The 25897-nt window shown below is 45.1% G+C and overlaps 1 protein-coding gene across 1 annotated transcript; it reads right to left on the bottom strand.

Annotated features, from left to right (window-relative positions):
- Positions 1–573: 573 nt before the first annotated feature.
- Positions 574–19827, bottom strand: LOC144094474 (uncharacterized). Its single transcript, XM_077628402.1, has 7 exons — positions 19682–19827; positions 15724–15784; positions 10171–10377; positions 7412–7510; positions 6860–6974; positions 3909–3993; positions 574–676 (listed from the first exon to the last, which is right to left on the bottom strand). The coding sequence occupies exons 1-7, from the start codon at positions 19825–19827 to the stop codon at positions 574–576; spliced, it is 816 nt and encodes a 271-aa protein (XP_077484528.1).
- Positions 19828–25897: the final 6070 nt, after the last annotated feature.

Raw genomic sequence — 25897 nt, 5'->3', positions numbered from 1 at the left:
CCCCGCCGGTCCGACACGGGAAAAAGACAAGTCAATTCGAACTGCGCTCCAGCTATCGGCAGAAGCGGCAAACATACCGAGATATTATCTCGGAAACAGTGGCCAAAGCTTCACGGCGCTGGCGTCAGTCCAAGCCTACCCAAACCACGCTGTTGAGCGTTCATTTTAGGCGTGTGGACGGCGGTACGTGGTCTGCTGACACGAACTTCATCGACTGGGTTCCTGATGCCGTAAGACGGACTGTGGGCTGAGGCATCTGCTGGAATCGTCGCTCCTGTGATGGACAATGCGTCCTGTCTCCGAGAGCGCCGCAACTATCCCCGCCCCTTCTGGACAGGGAAGCGCACTTCATTTCGCTAAGCAGGACTTTGTGAGCTGATCAACAGAGTGAAGAAGACTCAACATCTTCGACACATCACGACACCGCCGTCGCGATGCTGCTCTCACCGTTAGTATATACTGTACATGTGCTGGCGGTGGCTGAGCTTCGTCTGCTGACGCCGACTTCATCGACTGGGTTCCTGATGCCGCAAGACATATAGCGCGCTGACGCATCAACCGGGATTGCGGCTTCTATGGTGGGACAATGCGTCGTATCTGCGAGTCGGCCGCAGCCTTCATTGCCGTTTCTAGACTCGGGAGCACCGTTCGTTTAGCAGCACGGAACTTTGTCAGCCTGTCAGTCCAGTGGAAAACGCCCCAACATCTTAGACACATCGTTCCACGACATTGCAGCCGGAATTCTGTCCTCACCGTTCGCATTTATTCAGGTTAGTAATCCCAATTCCTACGCTTTTCGTGAAACAATGTCGGCCTCGCTGCGACGTCGTGTTGACCCAGTTGTTTCAGGTGTTTCTGCTCAGCCAAATTATGCCTGTGGGGCTTTTACTGCTGGGTGGGGATATTGAGGTGAACTCCGTTCTGTTGACGAAGGCGCAAGAGGAGAAGCTTGACTCATCGTGCAGGGTTCCAGCGCATTTAGACTAATAAAGCAAGCCTTCTAGAATCTGCAAATAATGTTCAAGTAATACATCGCACCTTGAAGAGTTGCTTCGATTGGATAACCTAGTACGTAAGTGGCCTAGAATCTAAACGTGAGTCAGTGGCAGCTGAGCAGCTTCCAGAAACCTGCAACGACAACGTTTGCAAACTGCACGACAAAATTGCCGACCTAGAGAACCGTTCACGCAGCTCCAACGCTTTGTTCTGTCGCATCGCACACACTTACCATTGAAAAACGCGGAGAAGTTCTGAGTTTCCACTCATGAATTTTGGAAAAATCACCTTGACGTTTCCGCACTTTTTATTGCCAGTGCCCAATAAGTAGGCTGCTTGGACCGGATAAAAATCGGCCAATAGCTAAATTTTAAATCGAAGAAGTAGACATTCTGCTAATCAAGGGCTACGAGTTGAAGGATACATATTTCAGCCTGGCATGGGGCCAGTCGGATTTTGTGCGCCATAATTATCGAAAACGTTTGCAATCCAAGAAGCTTGTTCCCGCATTGTTATTACCAAGCTGGCTCTAAACAATGAAGCTTACGTCAGAGACATTGGATTGGATCCCTTATCCCTACAACGAAAGCATGCTCGCCTATAACTTTTTCATAAATTTTGCCACCACGATCATTTACACGATGACTTCCTTCAGTCACTTGCTGTCGTATTACCTGGCCGAAATCACGCTAACAATTCGAAACTCCTGCATACCGTTCGGCTCTTTATACGCGATAATTTACATCCCCAGCCATATCCGAATGGAAAAGTCTGCCCACACAGAATGCTACTGAAATGTATCTCGATGAATTTCAAAATACGTTTCATCATTCGTACTACAGCGTGATGGATATGAGCCTCATTTATCTGTAATTTGTGCGAGCTATTTGCTCTCTGCTCTCTGTAAAACGTTTGCTGGAATTCCGAAATTCTTGCTTCTCTCAGTGTTTTTTCATAGCACTTCGAATTTATAGTTTGAAATTTTTGGAATCGCTGCGAAGTTTTGCCTTTCTCTGAATATCGTTTTAAGTTTGAATTGCGTTCTTAATCTTTATTGTGCGCCCCCCTCCTTCACCGAGCTCCTCATGTAATTCGCTCTTCTAGAGTGCCTTTGGAGCAGTTAACTTAAGATATAAATGAATAAGCCGTAGGGTGGTGTGGCCAAAACACGCTGATATAATTGAAGACGACTCCGATTTTCTAAGCCATCCGGCAGTATGAACGCTAGGACTGGTCTGTTTATGCTTTCCGATTGGTGCGACTACCCTGGATCAAAGTCCTTCGCTTGGTGGAAGTGAGGGCGTTCCCTCGCTCTCCCAGTGGAGCTTCGAAGCCGCTCCCTGCCCTGTCGTCGGCCGTGCCCGAAGACGCCAGCCCGATTAACTCCCGGTCACTCCGCCTACCATCGCCTCTCCTGACACCAGTACGACATCACTATGCATTATAGAAACTGCCGCCAAATCCCCCCCCCCCCTCACCCTACTCTGACCAAAACCAAGGAGGCGGTATTGCGTCGATTACAAACCACAATCATGCCATTGCCTTTCTTCCTCTCCTTTATACATAGTGGAGAAAATCTCCAAGCTAGCACTAGAGCGGATTTTAAACACACGTATCAAACTTGACCAAACAAACCGAAACCTCCCTTCCAAGGAATGGACTCACAGGAGCAATGGGAGGCTACTCTGCGCAGCTCACAGGCGGAGCTACAGCTTCGCATCGTGGCCTGTGCCTTGAAGGTAGCCGTGGCACAACAGTGCCTGGTCATACAGCGCGGCCTGCGGGCCCGTCGCCGTCTTGCTCCTCCCCTTTCCCCTTAATCCACCCTCACCTGATCCTCTAAAGTGGGTCTAATAAAGTTGTTACCAATCCACCAACCAGCATCTTCAGCGGAGCCTGCGATCATGATGTCGACGACTGGTTACGGCTCGGTAAAGTCTTTGCCAACGTGTGATACCGTGAACTTGAGCTAGACCTTCCTACGCGGTTTACTACGTGGACGCCAGGCATTTCAACGCGCAGAACAACACTTCCGTGCTCGCGCTCATCAGGCGGGTGTGCCCTTTACCAACTACATCGAGGGTGCTGTTGATGTGTGTAAGCTCATCAGCCCCTCGATGCCGAAAGCTGACAAGATCAACGACATTCTTAAAGGCATATCTGACGATGCCTTCCGAATGCTACAAGCCGAGAAGCCCAAAACCGTCGACGATGACATTAAGCTTTGTCAAAGCAACGACGTTATCGACAAACAGAAAGCTTCTACTCGCCGTTCCCGCGTTGCTGACGCATGCGTTGTCCGGTTTGCCTCTGGCGGACTCAGCGGCGATCAGTCCCCAATGCTTCTGGAGATCGAAGCCTTCTTACGCGCAGGGGTGGCGTGCCTTCTGTCGCTATTATCTGTTACCTACGATTCTACACCACCCTTCTCTCCCTAGATCGGGTGCGTCATCCAGGATCAGGTAGCGGAGCTTTTCCTCTCGAGCCCTAATCCGCCACCCATGGCTCAACCACTGACGTGCGCTGGAGCTATCTCCAGACCATAGCGCCCCGATGCCCCGGCGCCGACACCTCATTCTTCGTGCCACAAGCGCCGCCGCTGGCTCCTTCCCATCCTTTCACGACTCATCGGCTACACAAGCAACACAAGTAATTGGCCCAACATTGGTACTGTATTGGCAAATCTGGCCCTACAAAGGACCAGGATGGAACCATCCTGTTGCAATATTGGGCCGATGACCTGTGCTGCTTGGGTACCGACTGCAAATACGTGGCGGACGCAGGTCAACCGGCCCATCTGCTGCGCCTACGGCTTTCCGAGACACGTCGCGCGCCTTTGTCGCCATCGGGCGCCACACTTTGGGTATGGTGCACCGCTCGTACCGCTATGAAGATCCGCGTTCTTCGCTGACCCCTTCACTTTGCCCGCTGCCGCGCTCCTTTCCTTCGGACCGTACCTCCTATTCTCCTGGACTGTCACAGCCTCCCTTTCGTAGTCTGCAAAACCATCAGCGTGTGTTGGCTATACCACTGTGAAATGAAATAAATAAATAAATAAAACAAATATTCAAGTATAGAGCAGTATTTTCGGTACCATATCAATATTGGGCTTGCAAGAAGGCAAGCTTACTGCACTGTAGTAACGCATTTGCAGAACTCTGTGAGGAGTTATATATTATAGCGCTCCTGTTGTTCGTTTCTTCTTGTGTCCTGTCCTACTCTGTGCTATGTTCTCTTGCTATGATCATGCAGCAACAAGCCCAAAAAGCTACGCTTTTGAGTTGTATTGTTTTTTTGAAATGCACCAAATACAGAAGCCGGAAGAAAGCCAAATTATGCCCTGTTGGCAAGCCCCATAAAACAACTTTCCTTTCGAAAAATTAATAGCAAATGTTGCCCCGTAAGCCTAGAAAACCTGCGCGCAAATTTCAATTCAAATAAAATATGAGCCAGAACCTGTTAATGTTCGAAGCAAAATAAGCGAAATCTACTCGTTCGATCCTTCTTGGACAGTTTGAGCCTTATCACGGCTGGACTGTATTGAGTGTGCTTTCATATATTCGTGCCCTTGCGCTGCTTTACGATTTACTGTGTATAATATAAAGAAATCGACTGAAGATCCGAACTGAAACGATGAGAGGGGCGAAGCGATTATTAGCCCCGTCACCAAGGAAGCAAGGATGCGCCTCCCTTACGATCAACTTTAAATTGTTTAGTTGGGCTAGTTGGTATTGGCTTCCTAAATTCATTATTAGTAGTGAAATGGCAGGCTGGAAATGAAAGGACTAGCGGTTGTCCTGTCATTTGTGTTTTGTGTGCGTCTGCAATTTAGTTACTTATCACGAATTTAGGATGCTGCAGTGATGTATAGTGAATTCCAGATCCCATGCATTCTAGCTAGTTTACTTTTGCGCTGCAGGCATAAGGACACAAGAAAAGTAAGGTTGCGTTGTTGAAACACGGCAGTGCGCCTGAGTGGGCACAATGCGTGTTCAAGTTTCTTTTTTTTTTCTGATGAATTCAGAGCATATTCATTTTAAGCATTATTTTTTAAAAAAGAGAATCATTAGCCTAAAAAAAAGTTGTTTGAAGAAACCTTGTTCAAATTTAACGTTTCACGTAGAAAATATCCCAATCCAAAGTTTAAATCATGATACTGGCGAAATTAAATTCATAATTTTTAGGCACACGATGGTGTAGTGCTGCTCGAACTTATACATAATGTTTATCATTTAAGAGCTTTGATAGTGCTACGGTTTATGTGGATAGTAAACACGATTTTTTCTTAGTTCTTGTTTATCTGAATTTGGCTCCTTTCGAAAGAAAACTCATCGTGCGATTCTCATCCTCTTTTATCCAGATAACGCTCTTTCCCGCCCTGATACCACCGTGTGGATGTTAATCAACATTCTTCTCTAATATTTATTATTTTGCTGCGGGTTCACTATCACGAGTGCATTATTATGTTTATTTTTATTCTTAACAGAACATGTCAGTTCTATGTTTTAAAAGGCACTTTGCTGGAAGTTTTTCTCAATTTTTTTCTGCAAAACTTTGTACGCAATGTACGCAACCGAGCACAATGGACAGCATTTAACCTAAAACAGTGATCAAATACTCACTCGCAGGACGGTTTGCACTGCTCTGCGCAAGCTGCGAATATACCTGCTTCATATATTGTGTACCAGCAATCCTCTGAAATAGACAAAGTAACGAGTCGATTACATAGATTAAAGGAATTTCTAAGGGTTAATTTATTTCGCAGTCAAGAGGTAAATTTCTGTTGACTTCGCTGTCGAAAGTGAGAAATGTTTTTTTTCATTTATTTATTCATTTATTCAGGTACCTACCGCATCGTTTGAGGGCATTTTTGTAGAGGGGATACAATTGCAAAGCATACATTATCATGCAGATGACACTATGTAAAATACACAAACAAACAAACAATAAAAATAGAACGCACTCCAATACTGAGCAAATTGATAACAAAAGAATCATGAAAGCAAGAAAGACGTAAATGCCATATTGAAATATGAAGAAACCTATATAAAAAATTTGAAAACGCACAGCAACACAGCAGATACACACAAAAAAATGGTTAATTCAACAAAAGGCGCGACAGAGCAATTTCAAAAGGATATTGCGGGACTAAGACAACTTCTGGTAATTTATTCCAATCATGCACTGTATTTGAAAAAATATGAGTTTTTAAAGACATTTATACGGCACTGGTATTCTTGAACCTTTGAAGAATTATCTAAACGGGAGGATATATAGCTGGGAGCTTTCATGTATAAATCTTTAGACAAACCTGTTGCGCCTATAAAAATACTGTAAAATAGCTTAAGTCTAACGTATTTCCGTCTGTCTTGCAATAACAGGACCATACTTAAGTCATTAATAATCGATGACTGAGTGACGATGAAACATTACTTCTTGAATTTCTTCGACATATATATGGTCCTATGTGGTCTGAAAAGCCTCGCTCTTTGCAAGCCTCAACAACCTGAAAACCTCACTGTTCAGATCATCCCTGTATGCTGCATTACCAACATTGCTCTGATGAACCATGCCTCTTCACTGCCCGCGACAGCTTAACCGGTTGCATGGTTACGGTTACACTCCTGCGTAATTTTATTGTCAACTATGTTTCCCATACGCGTATTTTCTACCCTAATGCAGTAACTCATTTCTGAATTGCGAAACCCCGAAGGTCCACTGTTTTCCACATCTCATATTATACAAACACACCACATACCAACTCCCTTCTCATACATTGTGTTGTCAGGCGCATAATTTTGAGTAATTGTAGAATGCACAGGGCGTGAAAATACTGTGTTTAAATTCTGTGCAAACCACTCACTCCCTTCGACGACGTTGCAGATGCGCCCGTTGAACATAGGTGAGTACTCGTGGTCCGACAAGTGACAGGAGCACAGTTCCATTTCTTTCTTCATCAAGCACGTCTGAGTGCAAGACTTCAAATGGAAAAATAGAGAGCGAAAAAAAAATGCCATTTAACGTGCTAACTTTAAATACAAAACATTACGCCTTTATTTTATTTTAGCTGACGTTTCAGAGATTTTCACAGCTTTTGCTTTTTTTTAAGCAATAAGATACGCGAAGTAGGCGATAACGCTCATTTTGCAAATTGTAGTGGAAACGTGGTTCTTAATTTTTTATTTGCAACTTATGTAAAATTTCAGCTAAGGAATAAGAGTGCTCTCATGGTGATTTTGTGTTCAATATAAGCTCCTATTTACCTTACTATTAGGCTTGTCATGGAGCCTATAAAAAGCGGGGTCCATAAAAACTATTCATATTTGCGCTACTGTTAGAGCAGAGTGCCTCATTTTTGAATGACACATTTTTCTCCTCCATAATCCCTTGAGAAAGCGCTCGTGTTTGTATTTACCTCTTTTGAGGGGATCCCGTAAAACTCGCTCCTCACGCCTTCGCTGTTGTAGTCTTTGCACTGAGAAGAGTACGGGGAGGGCAGGCGTCGCTTCATTTGCTGTTGCGAGTAGAAAATCACGCAAAAACGTTTCTTATTCCGCTTTCGCGACGCCTTGCGTGTATGCCTGGTACTATGAGTTCTCTAGAATTAGCGCGTTTTCTTTTTGGAATCATCTAAAGTAACGATAAACGGCCCTCCCTGTGAGCCTTGATCCACAAAGTGATGCTGCAAGAACTGATGCTGCAAGTACTTCACTTTTCAGTGCGCTCCGACTTTTGTGTCCGCGTCCAGTACTCCAAGGCATCACCTGCGCAAACTCAGTGACATGCCAGCCTTATCCTTTTACAACAAAAACTTCTAATGAACCATGCACCATCAGTTCCAAGCGAGCATATATGCGTCATGGGCTTGCAAAAAATTTTGAACGACGACGTAGGCACAGAAAGCGTAATGGACTGGTAGATTTCCAGCTCATTCACCAAATGATTTTCTCTTCATTATTGATCTGAAAGCGTAAAGTCTGTTTCGCAGTGACCCTTAATGCCGCATAAACATCCATTTTTCTCTGCGCACGCAACTATTCTGCTAACACCTATTATTCTGCCTAACACCGGCCGATTTGGCATCTACGCTCTTTTCATGCTTGCTGAAGGACCACAATACGAATGCACAAGTAGGGCTCAGCACATTGAACAAAAGGATCTCGTAACAACCATGTAACAACCAAACGTGCAAGTCTAATAAACCTCCAAGTCCAAACAAAATGAACAAAGAGCCACGAATGCTTTCATTATTCAGAAAACTAAGCGCCAGGTTTAAAACATATTGCACAAAAAAAGGCAGTAAGGAGAAACACAGACACAAGACGCTCATAGCGACTGTAAACGTCCTATGTCTGTCTTCCTTCGCCCTGTCTCTTTTTTGCGCTATTTTTCTACGCATGACCAGCAACATGGTTTAATGATAGCAAGGCAGAGACTAACCTGGAATGAATGATGAATGAACGAACTTTATTTCTGACATCATGGGGCCTCACGGTATGGTAGCAGAAATTAGGGGCCTGGTCAACAAAGGCAACTATAGTTAGTATTGGTGCCAATAACGTGCGGTAAAAATCGCAGCAGCGTCGTAAGGAACTGCAATGAACTCTGCTGATAAACATTTAAAGCATATTTAAAACCATTTTTAGTGTATTTCACTTCGGGGCCGCCGCGGTGGCTGAGTGGTTATGGCGCTCGGCAGCCAGCCCGAAAGACGCGGGCTGGATCCCGGCCACGGCGGTCGAATTTCGATGGAGGCGAAATTCTAGAGGCCCGTGTACTGTGCGATGTCAGTGCACGTTAAAGAACCCCAGGTGGTCTAAATTTCCGGAGCCCTTCACTACGGCGTCCCTCATAGCCTGAGTCGCTTTGAAACGTTAAACCCCCATAAACCAAACCAAGCCTATATCGCTTTGAACGTGTCTGGGTTCTTGCCCCGATAAGTCCTCTTGCCGAGTTGATCGGAGGCAGACCCAGTTACTTCTTTTCCGTGAACTACTTGTGGCCTCCCTTTGTTTCTTCCAGCCTTTTTACCACAGCTTTAAGTCTTATGATTTACCAAGCATTCTTTGCTTTCCATGTGGTTGTTCTCATTTATACATTTGAATCCCTGAACCCCTCGCAGCTTGTTTAAATTTTAGTGCTTTTACCAGCTATTTACACCGTAAACGTCGTTTACTGAGCTAGTAGCTTCCCTCAAGGCTGCATGCATAACTTGCGCTTTTCCTTTCCACCATGGCTAATTAACTGGCCAGTAGCCTTGTGCACAATTTCGCCACTTACTGCAAGGACACCATTGATTTCAATGTTTAAAGCAATATTTTGCATCAAGCTGGCATGAGGCTTATACGTCTTACTTGCTCGGTGAATAAGATTCTGGTTAAAGTTAACTTTCCCTCAAGAACTCCAGCCTATGAGCCCTTTGAAGGCCAATTTATTGCGCTGCGTGGTGCAGCGGAGACTAAGCCTAAATGCAAGAAACAATTTTGAGAGGCAGGATGCCGATGTCTGCAGCGCTGTAACACGACATTGATGACGCGACATCAGATGTCGTTATAAGACATTCACGTTTCGTTCAAAGCATTAGTACGAAAAACCTTAATCTCATCTCATTTGGAGATTTACACTCCGGTACCGTACACACCATTGAGTCGTTTTCGCATTTTTTGCGGTCACGCAGAACAAAAAATGTGCCTTCGAGCTTATTATGCAAGTATCGAGAGAATTTCTGTTTTCAATTTAAAACTGATTTATAGTGTGACAACAAAAAGATAGGCTGCTGGCTTGGCACGCTGAATGACATATTCAAATGGAGAAAGGCATGAAACACCTGCTGTGAAGCGCCGAAGGGCACGGGAAAGCGCGCTCAATGCACGACCGGATTTGACTAAAATGGGCGCTTGAAGGAAATCTTGACGCTGTTTTTCTTCCTTTTCCAGAAACATTTTGCATGCCTTCTTTGACTGCTGGGGCTTCATGCGTAATTATCTTACCAAATGGTTATTTACTTCCAGGCTTGGCCTAATACACAGGCTTTCCTTAAACAAGACCACTGATAAAACTTAGGCGTTCCCTTCTTTCGAAGTGGCGAATCAATGCACAGAGCTGTGATAATACGCAAAAGAATTATTTTTACGACACATAGTTCTCACAACATATGCTGTGTAGATCGCAGACCTGCTTGATGGCAATGTCGTAGCTTTGCTGGGCCACCAGCGCGAAGGCCGCGGTCCGCTCTGGCTGGCACAGTCGCGGCGCCTGCACGAACACCGGGGACGGAAGCACGGACATCAGGCGCAGGGTGTTCTTCTCGATAAAGCGCAGCCGAATCCGCAGCTCTGTTGGAGATGGAAGCAGCAGCGGCAGTGTGTACAAGCTGCGCAGCTTGCAAATTTTGATGCGCAAAATTTAAAAATGCTCTTTCTTATTGCATAATGTTCTTACTCCTGTGGTACCGTGTAGCAAGATTGCAAGGAAACAAATTATGGCGTGGTAAACACCTGACACCCCGCATTTGTCTAAAATATTACGATATTGCACTTACGAGCAGGAACTGTTTATAGGTCCAATTCAATACCAACTCCGACGGAGATCGTCCGGAAACCGCTCCAAACCTGAAACCGAACCTGAAGCCGAACCTGGGGGCGAACCTCAGGCCTAACCTCAGGCCGATCATGAAGCTGAACCTCTGGGAAACATTATGCGACTTTCCGTGCGTGTGTCACGTAGCTGTCCCAAAATCGACGCACGAAAGAGAAATCTGAGCGCCGCGAACGAAAGTGAACACTACGAAGTGAGGACCATGGAAGGTTTTCGAATGAGGACGAAGATCTGGCAGCGTGTAGCATTGCATGGCTCCGAATCCGCGGTACCGGCTAGCATGGAAGTGACTCAAATGTCAAAGTTGTGTTTGTGTCACCCCATCTTCGGGCTAAGCAACAAACAGGTGTGGCACGTATGTAAAAGAGAACACCTTACCACTACTAACAGTCCCATCCATAGATTAACTATTGTGTGCGTTCGAGCGAACGTCAACCCACGACTCCCACATCTACACCACTGCCGCTATGAGCGTAGAACCAGCGGCGGAACACGCGCCTCTGGAAAGCGTCCTCGACAGCGAGCCGTCCCAGAATGAGCTACGCTTTGCCCGCAGTGCATTCGATACTGCTACAGCGCAACTGTTAGGTCACTTGTGTCTTATCCGACCTTTGCGTTGTTGAAACCTGAGCCAGACACGTGACACCCTCGCCAGGAGGTCACCGCGGCCGTGTCTCGAAAGAAAAAAGATGAGGAGCCTGGCTCAGTTGTTCATGATGTTAGCGCAAGCATGCCTTGAAAAGAAGAGACCGTGAAACGTAGCCCGGCTCGTGAATCACACGCGGCTATCGAAATATGCTGCTTTTCTTGCTTCTCCGCGGTTCGCCCGAGGTAGGCTCATGACTGTTGACCGTAATGCGGATAGGTCACCATGCTCCACACAACAGTGCACTCCCACAGCGGTGGATGAAGGCAGTAGAAGCCAGGCACACAATTCGGGCGGAGGCGCAGTGTGACGCCACCCGCATGATCCTTCCGTACGAGCCGCCGAGTGAAAAGCAAGGCGACGAAGCAGGCAGCAAGACTTTCCTGTACGAGCTAGCCTCCGACACAGAAGCGCACCGTGTACGGAGGCGTGATCCTTCTCCGTGAGCCGCCGTGGTCGCAGCGAAACGCAGGGCTCTCATCGCTAGAGGCAGATTGTGTCATAGTGATGCACAATATGCTACGCTGGTAGAGCGGAATAACAAAACGTTTACTCTCAGCAGCGTTTTTTTTTTATTTCAGAATGAGACAAACTGATAACGCGTTTATAGAAAGCTTAGGATTCAGTGTACATCACGCGTCAATCGCTCTCACAGTCGAAGTGTGGCTTTCTTTCTTGCTTTACGTTCCTTACTTATTCCCCAAAACCGAACACGTGATGCCCAGACATATTTCAACTTTCACCCACGCCAGGGAAAACTCAGAATAAAGCGCAAAAAGAGTCATTTCCTGTTGTTTACTGTTTCTTAACAGAACATGAGGAAAAAATTCAGCAGATGCGAAATTGATGTCCAAAGTTTAAGGTTCATCGCCAAAAGTACAGCTGCAGGCCGCCAATTGTTATGAGTCCAGCGTGTAGTAATCTCGTAACAATGTATGGTTGATTTAACTTACGCGCCGAATGAGGCCTGCTTAAAATTTCAAGCTTTAGAATTGTTTTCCCTCTAGATAGAAAGTAGGTTAAAATCTTCATGCATTTCTACTGAAGTAAACTGAAAAGCAATACCTTTGTCTCCTAATTCTGTACCTCCTCTGAAAAGCTACAGAGTCAATGTAATATTAAATCTAGGTTAATGCAGAAAGCATTTAAAAGCTGCTCTGCGTGGTTACTTATTCATCGTCTTCGAAGAGAAATTCGTAAAATTCTTCAGAGTCTCCGCACTTTTAACTATAATAATGAATAGAAACTCAATTGGGCTATGTAATCAATAATTTCGTGAAGTTCAAACATATCACGATGAGAATATGTAATTTATAATGCACTCTTCAGTACATGTGATGCACCGGCAGTGCATCAGACAGGACTTTTTTTGCGATTCTGTTGCGTCCTCATCAACTGCCGTGTCGACTGACATTGCGATGATAGTGGACGTGCGACGGGTCTATTTATGTGGTGAGAGTAACAAAAATTATAAGATAAAGGGCAGTTCCACGAAAATTGTTTTATTACCTTGGTACGCCTATGCTAGTAAGCATAACTCAACTCTCTAAGTGAGATCGCTGCTGCAAAGAAAGCTTCATAGCATGTAGAATGCCAAAAATGTTGCCCGGAGCAGGTTTACTGACATCAGGGGATTAAATCTGATGAGGGAGCCGCAATGTTTGATGCGCGAAACTTAGCAGTGGCTGTTCCCGCGTTCATGTCTTCTTGCCGTTCTTACTGTGGCCTGTGGAAACCAACGTCGTCGCGGAAGGACGTTTGGTCACTGTAAGGAGGCTTATTTGTTCGCGCAACGGCAAACACACTTACCGTAAAGCCAGGGTGTGCTGCAATTCTCGAAGATACTGTCAGCGCCTCCATAAAGCGTATTGTCTAAGGTGTAACACAACATGATGGGCAAGCGAAGAAATGTCGTCCTGATGCTGAAATTGACAAAATGGCACCAAGCACAAGAACTCCGTTCTAGAAAGATTACTTTTTATTATTCGAAATCAAATTTATCATGCTGCATATTTTCATTACTACGTTTTTTTCTGGAGTGTGGAATTATTTCAATGATGTTAAATGCTCCCCTCCCCACATGTAGGGTAGCCTACTGGGGTTTGCTGAATTGCTGCTGAACTGTACCCAAGGGGGCCGGGCTTCGTCAAGCTGCGCAAGTGCAGCTTTTTTCCGTTGCCCCCTTTCTTCCTCTCGGAGAATAATAAATTTGACTTTGACTTTGACTTTGACTAACTTCGCTGCCTTTCTGTCCTGCTTCTCTCTCTATCTTACCCAAATGTAAGTAGCGGGTGAGGCCAGTGACATGTTTGAGTTACATCACTAGTGCATGCCTCGAAGAACCATTTAGGTTGTTTTTGTCATGATAGGATTGGGAAAAGTGACTAATTGTAATCCCGAATTTCAAACCATGCTCAATATATGTGACGTACAACGGAGGTCATTCTTCACTAGCATTTGCAGCAGCTTGCTACCCACTGTTTCAAGGACAGCAAGCATGATGATTATAGTCACAAATAATATCCGTAATCACCTTCACTATACAAGCTAGAAGTGGACTATATAGAAAGACCGTTATGTACGCACATTATAAAACTAAGTTTAAGCTGTAGTATCGTCATAATTCATTATGTATTACGATATTATTATCTTCTACAGAGTTAATGCACTCAGGTCCACCTTGGTTGAAATACTTGCTCACAACTTTGTCCACGGCTAGTTTTTAAGCGCATATTTTAGCTAGGACACTGTACAGCCCAGATATATCAAACCTGGATATTTTGAAGTATGAGTTACATAGAACACATTGTTTGTCTCCTTGAAAGTCCTGTGCAAAAGTATAGTAAATTCGCCCAATATATCGAGCTGCCGCGTCGACCGCCAATCGATAAATCGAACAGTGTGCCAAGTCGCTGCAAGTGGCGCTTCTCGTAACGGCACTTTGATCACTTTACGCGCGCGGAGACCGTTTGGCTTCTCTGCCTTGGGCACCTGCTGTCAGCGCTAGCGCTTTGATACCGCGTCCCCAGGTAGACGTGGGGTGTGCTTGAGGGTGGCCTTCGGTCTCTTGTACTTATTTTAAACGCCACATCGCTGTCGTGCGAAGAAGCCAACCTGACTAAAGCCTAGCGCTGGCTCTCGCTTGGCGCGCTTCGCTGCTGAAGGCGTTGTGCGAAGCAACGGTATCTTTATTTTATTTAGGTATTATTTTGTTTATATTGCACTGATAACAGAAATAGAGGTCTTGTGATAAGTTTTGGCTAGTTCCAAACCACCGCCCGTTGCTGCTCCCATGTGAGGCCGGCTAGGCCTAGCAACACCTAGCGAGGGAAGCTCTTCCAGCCCGCCGGCGGGCGGCACGTCGTTAGAAGGAGCGCCTCACTAGCGTGGGAGCGATGTACTTAGAGGGTAGAAATGCGCTTATGTATTGCCATTTTTATGTTTCTATTATCGATATATCGAATTATCTGCGGTTGGCCTTGCGTTCATATCTCCTGGTTCAGCAAGATATCACATTTTCATGGATGTACTATTTACGTGTCCTCCTCCACTCCCAAATTTCGCTCTAACCCCCCACCCCCACCCCAAGAAAAGGGATTACATAAAATGCAAGCTCAATAGCTTAAATACACTCATGTAGCTACGAATATTACACGGCAACAGCCACAATATGTGCAGGGTGCTGAGCGCAATTAAGAAATGCTTTAAAGTGTAAGTTTTCAGCTTCATTTCAGTCTCCTTCCAAATGACATTGCTGTAGCACGGTCGTGAATGATTCCTTATACTTACTGGTCGACACAGTCGAACGGTAGGCAGTCGGCGCTCGTTGACTCCATACGGCATTCAAAAATTTCCTTGGGCTTATACCCAACAAGCTGTCGAATTTCCGGTTCGAATTGAGCCCGGAAAATCGCAAAAGTCAATTCCTGCCGTGAAGGAACGCATTTTTAACCCACTGGAAGCAGTGAAAATTTTTGCGGACATCCCGCACGTTCGTGTTATATTAGAGAACACGTCCATCATTTTAGTAATTCCTACTCGCATACCAAGGTGAATGCGCTGTTGTCGCTGGTATTACTAAACACTTTCCGGCTTACGCTGCGATGTTACACTAACCGTAATAGTAAGGGCGATCCTTGCAGTGCTGGTTTCTTTCTTAGCACTGATTCGTTCACGTTATAACGACATGTGTGAAAAACACGGCACCTCGCTCTTTCGTGCTTAACTTATTTATGCCCTGAGAATTATCAATACATCCCTAAAGGGTGACAACATATACCTGTATTATCCTCTCTTCATTGACTACCATCCAGATGAAGTACCATCTTGTAATAAAAAGAACGCATGGCACTACTGAGTCACACGATACTAAAACCCTAGAGAGCAATTGTGTTCTCATTCCTGCTCAGCACATCAATCGGAATGTATTTTTTTCAAATGAATATTCCTGAGCATACCCACAGAATTTAAATAAAGACACGTACCTGCCCGAACTTGGTGCACAATCGAGGAGTTTTCAAGCAGGCCTCCGACTTTTTGTTCACCCTGGAAAATAGAAAGGGCGTTTATTTAGCCGCGATATCAATTCAAGACTGCTAAAAGCAGGAAGTGACTGACTACATCGTTCTGCATGTAATATTTTAGGAATGTTCTTTTTCAGCATTGATGACCACATTTTCGTGAACTCGCAGGTGGCAGAGCGTGGTGTAGTGATAACTCATATTGCAGCAAAGAGTGGCTTGTTTTAATCTTCAACATTTCATCATCATCATCATCATCAGCCCTACTACACCCACTGCAGGGCAAAGGCCTCTCCCATGTCTCTCCAATTAACCCTATCCTTTGCCAGCTGCATCCACCCTTTGCCTGCAAACTTCTTAATCTCATCCGCCCATCTAACCTTCTGCCGCCCCCTGCTACGCTTACTTTCTCTTGGAACCCACTCCGTTACCCTTAAAGACCAGCGGTTATCTTGCCTTCGCATTACATGCCCTGCCCAAGCCCATTTCTTTCTCTTGATTTCGACTAGGATGTCATTAACCCGTGTTCGTTCCCTCACACACTCTGCCCGCTTCCGATCTCTTAACGTTACACCTATCATTTTTCTTTCCATGGCTCGCTGCGTTGTCCTTAACTTAAGCTGAACTCTTTTCGTTAGCCTCCACGTTTCTGCCCCGTAGGTGAGTACCGGTAAGATTATGCTGTTGTACACTTTCCTCTTGAGGGAAATTGGTAAACTGCCACTCATGATCTGCGAGAATTTGCCATATGCGCTCCACCCCATTCTTATCCTTCTAGTTATCTCCCTCTCATAATCCGGATCAGCTGTCACTACCTGCCCTAAGTAGACGTATTCCGGGACAATTTCTAGGCTCTCCCTGCCAACTGTGAACTGTTGTTCCCTTGTTAGGCTGTTGAACATTACCTTGGTTTTCTGCATGTTAATTTTTAGACCCATCGATCTGCTCTGCCTGTCTAACTCGTTGATCATGATTTGCAGTTCACCTCCTGAGTGACTCAGCAAGGCAATTTCATCAGCAAATCTCAGATTATTTAGGTATTCTCCATTTATTCTTATTCCCAACTGTTCCCAATTCAGGCCTCGAAATACCTCCTGCAAACGTGCGGTGAACAGCATTGGCGAGATCGTGTCTCCTTGCCTGACGCCCTTCCTTATTGGAATTTTATTGCTGACTTTATGGAGGACTATAGTAGCTGTGCAGTTGCTATATATATCTTCCAATATTTTGACATAAGGCTCTTCTACCCCCTGATTACGCAATGCCTGTATGACTGCTGAGGTTTCCACTGAGTCGAATGCTTTCTCGTAATCAATGAAAGCTATATATAGAGGTTGGTTATATTCTGCGCATTTCTCTATCACCTGATTGATGGTGTGAATATGATCTATTGTAGAATATCCTTTACGAAAGCCTGCCTGATCATTTGGTTGATTAAAGTCTAACGTTGCCCTGACTCTATTAGCGATTACCTTAGTAAATACTTTGTAGGCAACGGATAGTAAGCTGATCGGCCTGTAATTTTTCAAGTCCTTGGCGTCTCCCTTCTTATGAATTAAGATAATGTTTGCATTCTTCCAAGCTTCTGGTACAGTCGAGGTCATAAGGCATTGCGTATACAGGGTGGCTAGTTTTTCTAGCACGATGTCCCCTCCATCCTTCAACAGATCTTCTGTTACCTGATCCTCCCCAGCTGCTTTTCCCCTTTTCATTGCTTCTAAGGCTTTCTTTACTTCATCTTTCGTTACTGGCGGGATGACTCATTGCTGTGCACTGCTGTCTTTCTCATTAGCGTTCTGATTACATTGGCTACTGTACAGGTCTGTGTAGAACTCTTCGGCTACGTTAACTATCTTATCCATATTGCTAATGACATTGCCCTGCTTGTCTCTTAATGCATACATCTGGTTTTTACCTATGCCTAGTTTCCTCTTCACTGTTTTTAGGCTACCTCCGTTCTTTAGAGCATGCTCGATTCTCTCCATATTAAACTTCCTTATGTCGGCTACCTTGCGCTTATTTATTAACTTTGATAGCTCCGTTAGTTCTATTCTATCGGTAGTGTTAGATGCCTTCATGTTTTGGCGCTTCTTAATCAGATCTTTCGTCACCTGAGATAGCTTCCCGGCATCTTTTCGAACTGTCCTACCGCCTACTTCTACTGCGCACTCCGTAATTATTGATGTCAGGTTATCGTGCATTGAATGAACATCAAGATCATCTTCCTCAGTTAAAGCCGAGTATCTGTTTTGCAGCGCTATCCTAAACTCCTGTGCTTTCCCTCTTACGGCTAACTCGTTAATGGTCTTCTTCTTCGCTAGCTTCTTCCGTTCCCTCTTCAAGTCTAGGCTAATTCTAGACCTTACCATTCTAAGGTCGCTGCAACGCACCCTTCCGAGGACGGCCACATCCTGAATGATGCCAGGTTTAGCGCATAGTATGAAGTCTATTTCATTTTTAATCTCACCATTGGGGCTCTTCCAGGTCCACTTCCTGTTTTCTCGTTTGCGGAAGAAGGTATTCATGATCCGTAAATTATTTCTATCCGCGAATTCGACTAATAACTCTCCCCTGCTATTTCTAGAGCCTATCCCATAGTCACCTACCGCGTGGTCGTCAGCCTGCTTCTTGCCCACCTTCGCATTGAAGTCGCCCATCAGTACAGTGTACTGCGATTTTACTCTATTCATTGCTGATTCTACGTCCTCATAGAAGCTTTCAACGGTCTGGTCATCATGGCTGGACGTGGGTGCGTAGGCCTGCACCACTTTCAGCTTGTACCTCCTATTCAGCCTAATTACTATAGCTGCTACCCTCTCGTTAATACTGTAGAGCTCCTCTACGTTGCCAGCTATATCCTTTTTAATGAGGAAACCCACACCTAGTTCTCGTCTGCCCTCTAACCCGCGATAGCACAGTATGTGTCCGTCCTTTAGTACTGTATACGCCTCACCTGTCCTCCTAACTTCGCTAAGCCCTATCACATCCCATTTAATTCCCGCTAGTTCCTCGAACAGCACTGCTAGGCTAGCCTCACTAGCTAAAGTTCTAGCGTTAAACGTTGCCAGGTTCAGATTCCAATGGCGGCCTGTCCGGAGCCAGAGATTCTTAGCACCCTCCGCTGCGTCACAGGTCTGACCGCCGCCGTGGTCAGTTGCTCTGCAGCCGCTGGGGACTGAGGGCCGAGGGTTAATTGGTTTGATCATAGAAGGTTGTGGCCAAGTACTACACCAGGGTGGCCAAATCCTGCTCTGGTGAGAAAGTGCGTTGTCGGTTCTGGTCACCGAGATAAGGCCGCACTCCAGGCCTGGTATGCAATTCCATCGACACGCGGATTTTTTTTTTTTAAACCCGGTGGAGAATTGCGCGGCACCAGGATTTGAACCCCGGTCCTCTTGCACGCGAGGCGGATGTTCTACCTCTACGCCATCGCTGCAATGTTCAACATTTAAATTCACGCATTGTTTGTTCGCGCATTCGGGCAGAGCCGGCTTTATGCGTTTACAAAGTTTTTCTTATGTTATACGAAATCGCCTGGCATGCTACAAGCCGTGACTGAACAGAAGCGAAATAGGCTATTTTGATGGAAATTTTGTGCACGCAGTACTGTTTATAACATAAATAAGGGTTGCTGAGTGGGCTAGTTAATTCTAATGAATAGTTTTAACAGCGCTTTTGCCCGTGATAGTTAGAAATAGATGAACAATTTCCATTGGTTTGTTATTAAGTACTGCTGAAAGTATGCTTCTTTAAGCATTGAGTGAACATTGAAAGGCGCTTTTATGGCACAAACTTCACATCTTGACCGGAGACAGTAGACGAATGAAAAATGCGACACGATGAAGTATATCAGTTTCACTTCGGCACATACCATAACTATTGTTCGGTGCGCCTGTAAGAACTTAAAGTTCGGAATACTCACCAACTATTGCTGCACATGGTGACAGATGGAAAGACCAGAGCCTGCCTTTTTACTTCAGTGGTTACAGATATGTGAGCATACTCAAGGTACCTCTCCACTTGCAGACCGGCCTGGTACAGGAATGCGGCCGTGCAAAGCCCGAGCATAACTGAACTGAGCAACCAAGCTGCGGCAGAACGTTGTCGTAGACGGTTCATGCTGCATGCTAGACACACCACTGAAGGTAGAACCACAGCCTGCTCTCTAGTGTGACGCTTAGCGACGTGCTCTGCCTACTCTGTGGAGGTAACACGGCGCCTGCCTTTTGCGTCTTTTTGCACAGCGCTTCCCAAAGAAGGCTAATGGCATCTACGAATACCGGAGTTAGTGATGTATGATCTGCAGCTCCCCTGTTTCTGCACACAGTGCTTTTTTACGTTCTGTGAGAGTAGTGCAAAGCCTGCTGGGTGCAGCCCTTCACTTGCAGTGTACATGAGCTGCCGGTACTGCGCTCGTAAGGGCCTGCATAATTCGCTGTGGCAGCTCTCGGTAATAGTTGTTTGCTGCGTGTACCACAGAATTTTCCAATATCGAGCGTTTCAGATACTACCACTTTGCTCATTGCGTTTCACCTCTCCGCCTAACGACCGCTTGCCGACGAAAAACTTTTTATATTGATTCCACGTGTCAGTGGATCGAAACTCAAGGTTCATCTTTTGTTGTTTGGCATAACTTACAAGAATTGTGCCCTGTTCTACGGCTAAACGATGTTTAAAGCTATTATATACAACGTTTGAGTGAAAGAGAGCCCCGCAAACATTGGTCGCTTCACGGCAGCGCACTGCTGAATAGAGTTCATGCAGGTTATAGTCTTTAGACAGCAGCAATCAGGGCGGCTGCCTTCATAATGATGCAGAAACTTTCGTGCTTCGGCAACTCTGAAACTAGCAGACATAAGACGAGTAAAAACCAACTAGGCCATAGCACGTCGTCACTGGCGCCCTTCACATTGCTGTTTGTGCTTGGAGTACCTCCCTTCATAGCATGGAGTTATGGGTAAGTGCAGTCGTTTTCAAAAATGTACGGTCCACGGGTTCAGTGCGCGGAGTGGCTGCTGGGCCGTAGCGCGGCGCTGCTATCTCCGTCGGGAGCCGGCTCCGAGAGTGCCCCATGTGACGACAGACTTTCTCCCTCACTCTCGCGCTGTCACGTAACACGCCTGATGAACTCTATGGGGGCTTCGTTTGCGGTGTGGATTATGCTGTTTTCTTCTACCCATGGCCTCCAAACCGTGCATGTATGCCTGACCTCGAATTTCTCGTCCACTGAGATGGGGCGCTAGTTTGTTTTCCGTAGTCATCAGTATCGAAAGGTAATTTTCCTATACATATCACATGACGATCATAGAGTTAATATACTGATATCATGCTGCGTATCTGTTAATGGCGATCACGGTCAAGTTTCTTGCACAGGTATAGCACTACTGCATAAGTTATTATGCAGAGTGATATCGGAGAACCCAGGACGTACCCAAGAAATATAGTGACATCCTCCTGCATTACAGACTTGACATAAGAATATGTTCCCTCCCCCCCCCCCCTCCCCCCCCCCCCAAAACTGACAAGAAAAGAAGCAGTCCTCCGCCGAAAAATCCACACCGACAGTCATGTTCAGAGTACCTTGCTACACATGATCTCGCCGGCGTATTCTGCTAAAATATCGAACACACCACCGCATGTCATGTGGGGATGGAAGGGACACATAAAACCATCGGCATCAGTACGTAACCGAAGAGCTGTGAGACGCTCGGCTGTCAAACCCAAGACTGGCTGACCAGCGTAGTCTGGGCGACCTGACTCGGGAGATGGCTCGGGCCCCCGGCTTCCTAGACTGGAGGAGGCGGCCCACCTAGAGCGAAGGGTTCTCATCTGCTCTAAATAAAAGTTTCTCTCACACAAAGATCGCTCCCATTAACCGTCTGCCTTCTGCACGGGGGAAGGAAAGGATTTGGGAGAGGCCGTTACGTCACATTTTTTTTAAAGCAAACATCCCCCCCCCACCCCTGCCTTCTAGTTGGACGCCGTCTCAGCGCGACGCCGCTGCGCCCAACGTTACTATTGGCTGCGCCATCGGCCACTGAGTTCCAGTACTCCTTGCAAGAACACGTGCTTCCGGCGCACTTTATGCAGCTGCTCCTGAGCTTTCCTTCCTACGTGGCCTGCCGTCATCGCCATACGACACCTGGTGGATACGCAGCGCATGCAAATGATTGCAGATGATGAATAGTTACCTAAGCATTGCGCTTACCTGTCCATGCATTTGCAACGTGCATAGTTTATAAGGCTGTGCAAACAGTACCGCTTAAAAATCGAATCGAATGCTTATATTGTAGATCGAAACCGAATCCATTATTTGTAGATATATTCGCGGCTAATAAGAATATTCGTGCAAGGCCAATAATCTTTCGAAGGAGCGAACTGCTAGCGGTAGCACTGAAATGCGACGTTATAACTTATAGAGTTGGGCTTTGGCTGTTAAAAAAAAAAACTCGATACCGATCGCCACTAGCAGATGCGCAGCATGAAATCAGTATATTAAGTCAATGATTGTCATGCCATATGTACAGGAAAATTACCTTCCTCTATTGATGACTGCGGAGAAAAAATACTAGTGCCACATCTTACAGGACAAGAAAGGTGAGAGTTACATATGAGACACGGCATTCGCGATCAGGCGTGCAAGCATGGTTTGCAAGCCATGTGCACGGAGTGGCCGTGTGTAAGCATTATGAACGTCGCCGCAAAAATGTACCACGTCGCTGCATTGAACGCTCCAACCCGCGCAGACGGATTGTGGCAGCATGCTATGGGGCATCAGTGTGTGCCGTTATTTAAATAGTCGTCGAAGGCAACTACGGCGCGTATTCGAACGTCGCGCCAGTTATTAGAAAAACTTGAGAAGACATTCGATTAGAGTAGATGTTCGATTATTTTGGGCCTTTACTATTTCATTAGCTGAGCGAGTCTAATAAAATATTCCATACGATATTTCAAAATTATTAATAATCATATACCTCTTTTTCAAATAACCAAGACGAAGGGCTTGGAATCTGAGCGCTACCTGGCTTCAAGTGGCGCAAGCTGATATTTTCCGCAATGCCGGAAGATGGCGCTAGCATATCATAGTTGCCACGGGAATGTGAAATCATTCTGCTGCGCACTTGCCCGAAACACTGAAAAAAAAATCGATTATGCTGACTTGTTACAGGGGAAAGTACAGAACAGCGGAAAATTACCTGATGTTCATGCAGTCATATGTCTGATTATACAACTAAGAAAAGGTGCTGGTCTTTTACCACGACGTGAAGCTCAGAGCAAATGCTCGTACGTTGCCATAGCTAAATATAAGTTGTGTTTTAGTGTTAAACTGTAGAAGCAACCAAGAAATAAGTCTACGGTGTGAAATCTGCTTTCTGTAAAAATTGCTAGCATGCCTCGTAGCGCGCCCTTTTACCTGTTAAGAAATAGACATCGTGGGAAGGACATGCAAGAAAAGAAATATAAAGTTATAAGGCACATATGCCCCCCCCCCCCCCCTCCCATGGCGTGTGTTAAAACGATTCTCCCGCCCAGCCGTCCGCAAACACTTTTAAAAAGTTATTTCTTAAAAAACGAACACCATGGCTTCTGCAAAGGTTTATCCTGTTCTAAATAACTACTTCAATTTTACCAAGAACTTACATCTGGACTCGATGATAGGGGGGGGGGGGGGGGGGGGCAAACAGACTCTACATTTTTGGATTTTTGAGAACCTTTTCACACTGTGCCACACTCACTCTTTCTATGTAAATTAAAAATGTTAAACTTGAACGCAGCTGTGATAACAGTATTCAGAATTATTTTCTTGGGCGCTGTCAACGTCTAGTGCTATGCGCTAGACGTCTAGATTATGCAGAAGTGACATCCGGAGTGCTGCAGGGATCGGTCCTGGGACCACTCCTCTTTTTAATCTACATAAATGATATTTCACTCAGTATTTCATCACGTATACGTCTGTGCGGTGATTACTGTGATTTGTATTAAAAAATTAACATCGCTAGCGATGCTGTTCAACTTAAAAATCACTTGACGCATATTCATGATTCGTGTTCCAAATGGCAAATGCATTTGAAGATACAGAAGCGTACTAACCTAGGTTTTACACCAAAGATGAACAAGATTCCAGCTCAGCAGCTCACAGATAATTAACTAGTAAGCAAGAGGAATACTTAGAAATACTTAAGTGTTACACTGTCGGATGACTGTTTATGGAGTGCACATGTAGTCTACGTGGTTGCTAAAGGTGACACGGCAGTGAATTTCATTGAAAGAAATGTGCGGTGCTTGCAGATAAATCTTTAGAGAACTGCTTTCCTGGCCTGTGTTATACATATCATGGAATATGCCTGTTCTGTATGCGCCCCTGCGCTGCAATTTTTAAGTTATAAATTGGATGAAATTCACAACAAGGCAGCAAGGTTCGTCTTGGGCAAAGGTTCGTCTTGGGCAGGTACAGAAGAAAAGATAGTTGTACAGCAATGAAAACAAAAAGAGTTGTGCTGGGAGCCTCTTCTGTCGAAGAAAGTGAAGACTTTAGTTTTTGTACGTAATATATTATGAAAAAAAGAGCAATTAATAGTTAAATATATCTTCATCAGCCACTTTATGTTTCTAAACGAAACTACCAGTCATGCGAAATTCGAGAGTATCCTACAAAGACGAACTTGCTTGCTAATCCTTTTTTTTTCTTGTTATAACTGTGAGACAATGGAACCTACTTTCAGATACGCAAGTGTGCGCTACAAATAAAGATGTATTTTTTACCAACTTGTAACCTACCTGTATAAAACCTTAAAGCAATGCGGGGTACATTCTTGAATAAAGAATAGACCATGGATGACACCATCGCAGAAGAAAACAGCGACACCTTCGGTCGGGAATGTGTGGATACAAGTAGCAGACACTTGGCGATTGCAGAATATCTTGAGCATTGGTGTCGAACATTGAATACTACAGCAAATTTCTATTTTCATTGTGCTGTAGGAGAATCCCAGAACCGGTGCATATGTAAACTGCGCACTGAAACGTTTTCCAGCTGGTCTCCATTTTTTTTTCTGTTGTCTTCCATCACATAATGTTATAAAGTAGTCTTGAGACGGTAAAGCTCGTCTACATTGTAACCTCACGCCGGGTTGCCTTCTGGTCGTGTCGGGCTTTGCAGCTATTCTCGTCGCTTAACTTATTGACAATTAAGGAAGTTATAAATTCTCGGGTTTAATGTCCTGAAACTACACATAGGCTACGAGGGACGGCGTAAAAAAGGGCCCCTTGGACGACTTGTGGTTCATTAACGTGCGCTGACATCGCGCAGGACGCCGGCGTTTTCTCATGCCGCCTCCACAGAAATGATGGCGCTGCGACCGGCATTGAACCCGCAACCTTTGGATCAAAAGCCGAAGCGCCTGAGCAACCACAGTGGGTCTAATAAACAAGCGTGTAGGGGTTTTTGTAGTTAACATGGCTAGTTAAGCCATGTAAGATAATGAACTATTCGATGAGCAAATTTTGCTTATATTCCTGGAAGTTTATTCATTTTTGGATACTTTTTATCTCATTGGTTTTTATAAGAGGCGCATTATGTTCTTGTTTTTTCAGGTTGTTTGCGATCTTAAGCAAGCCGGAGAGCGATTTCTATCTCCAGACTATAGGAACAGAGCTCCGCATGACGGGCCCATTAGCTCAACGGCACTTCCTCTTTGTAAAAAAGTACATTAGGGAAACGACAAAGTCCGTTTAAGGTATCGCAACATTCTTCAAATGCCAATTTCCACCAAAAATGACGTCTTTGCATTTTATTTGTTTTTATATCCGGAAACATTCTTCACCCCTTTGAACAAAAAAATATGATTCAGGCTAGGCCCGTTCTAAAGTTTCAGTCTAAATTGTTGCTTGCACCATGAATACAAAATGATACAAAGAAAAAAAAGAGCTGCTACCCCTGCAAAAAAAAAAGAAAAAGAAAATGGAAATGCTCAAGTAGAACATTCCTATATGTATGGAACAGTTTAGCACGCAATGATTTTTCTTTCTTGTGTATATAGAAGCTTGTGCATATAGAAGCTATAATCTTCAATATTATTTTTCTCAAAATGAAATTGTGCTATTTTCTGTGTTACGATAACATGGATAATGTTACACT

This window comes from Amblyomma americanum, chromosome 6 (genome assembly GCF_052857255.1).
Source record: "Amblyomma americanum isolate KBUSLIRL-KWMA chromosome 6, ASM5285725v1, whole genome shotgun sequence".
NCBI classification, from domain to species: Eukaryota; Metazoa; Arthropoda; class Arachnida; order Ixodida; family Ixodidae; genus Amblyomma; species Amblyomma americanum.
Note: the sequence above shows the minus strand (reverse complement) of the source record. Positions and strands in the feature narration are given on the sequence as shown.